At 53.5% G+C, this 1,446-nt stretch overlaps 1 protein-coding gene across 1 annotated transcript in view; it reads left to right on the top strand.

Moving 5' to 3' along the window:
* Window positions 1–740, top strand: part of LOC106511224 (C-type lectin domain family 10 member A) — a gene marked incomplete in the record, with an annotated part of 6,460 nt that extends 5,720 nt beyond the window's left edge. The window contains 1 exon segment of the mRNA XM_013999977.1: window positions 48–740. Coding sequence (XP_013855431.1) covers window positions 48–88 — 41 coding nt within the window.
* Between the last annotated feature and the right edge of the window lie 706 nt (window positions 741–1,446).

Below are 1,446 nucleotides of genomic sequence, written 5' to 3' on the forward strand. Positions count from 1 at the left end.
CTGCGCTTCATCTGCCAGAGACACACCCAGTCCACCTGAAGTCCCCCGACTGCGCTTCATCTGCCAGAGACACACCCAGTCCACCTGAAGTCCCCCAACAGGTCTTCATCTGCCAGAGACACACCCAGTCCACCTGAAGTCCTATAACAGATCTTCTTCTGCCAGAGACACACCCAGTCCACCTGAAGTCCCCCAACAGGTCTTCATCTGCCAGAGACACACCCAGTCCACCTGAAGTCCCCCAACAGATCTTCATCTGCCAGAGACACACCCAGTCCACCTGAAGTCCTCCAACAAGTCTTCATCTGCCAGAGACACACCCAGTCCACCTGAAGTCCCCAAACAAGTCTTCATCTGCCAGATACACACCCAGTCCACCTAAAGTCCTCCAACAAGTCTTCATCTGCCAGATACACACCCAGTCCACCTGAAGTCCTCCAACAAGTCTTCATCTGCCAGATACACACCCAGTCCACCTGAAGTCCTCCAACAGATCTTCATCTGCCATCTCAGTGTCTCTGCTGTGTCCACAGTGTCTCTGCTGTGTCCACAGTGTCTCTGTTGTGTCCACAGTGTCTCTGATGTGTCCACAGTGTCTCTGTTGTGTCCTGAGTGTCTCTGCTGTGTCCACAGTGTCTCTGCTGTGTCCACAGTGTCTCTGCTGTGTCCACAGTGTCCCTGCTGTGTCCACAGTGTCCCTGCTGTGTCCTCAGTGTCTCTGATGTGTCCTCAGTGTCTCTGCTGTGTCCACAGTGTCCCTGCTGTGTCCACAGTGTCTCTGTTGTGTCCACAGTGTCTCTGCTGTGTCCACAGTGTCTCTGCTGTGTCCACAGTGTCCCTGCTGTGTCCACAGTGTCTCTGCTGTGTCCACAGTGTCTCTGTTGTGTCCTCAGTGTCTCTGCTGTGTCCTCAGTGTCTCTGCTGTGTCCACAGTGTCTCTGCTGTGTCCACAGTGTCTGTTGTGTCCTCAGTGTCTCTGCTGTGTCCACAGTGTCTGTTGTGTCCACAGTGTCTCTGTTGTGTCCTCAGTGTCTCTGCTGTGTCCTCAGTGTCTCTGTTGTGTCCACAGTGTCTCTGTTGTGTCCACAGTGTCTCTGCTGTGTCCTCAGTGTCTCTGCTGTGTCCACAGTGTCTCTGTTGTGTCCACGGTGTCTCTGATGTGTCCTCAGTGTCCCTGCTGTGTCCACAGTGTCTCCTCTGTGTCCACAGTGTCTCTGTTGTGTCCTCAGTGTCTCTGCTGTGTCCACAGTGTCTCTGTTGTGTCCTCAGTGTCTCTGTTGTGTCCACAGTGTCTCTGTTGTGTCCACAGTGTCTCTGTTGTGTACACGGTGTCTCTGATGTGTACACGGTGTCTCTGATGTCTCCACGGTGTCTCTGATGTCTCCACGGTGTCTCTGTTGTGTCCACAGTGTCTCTGCTGTGTCCACAGTGTCTCTGTTGTGTCCA

The sequence above is a fragment of the Austrofundulus limnaeus genome, unplaced genomic scaffold (genome assembly GCF_001266775.1).
Source record: "Austrofundulus limnaeus strain Quisiro unplaced genomic scaffold, Austrofundulus_limnaeus-1.0 Scaffold2601, whole genome shotgun sequence".
NCBI lineage: Eukaryota > Metazoa > Chordata > Actinopteri > Cyprinodontiformes > Rivulidae > Austrofundulus > Austrofundulus limnaeus.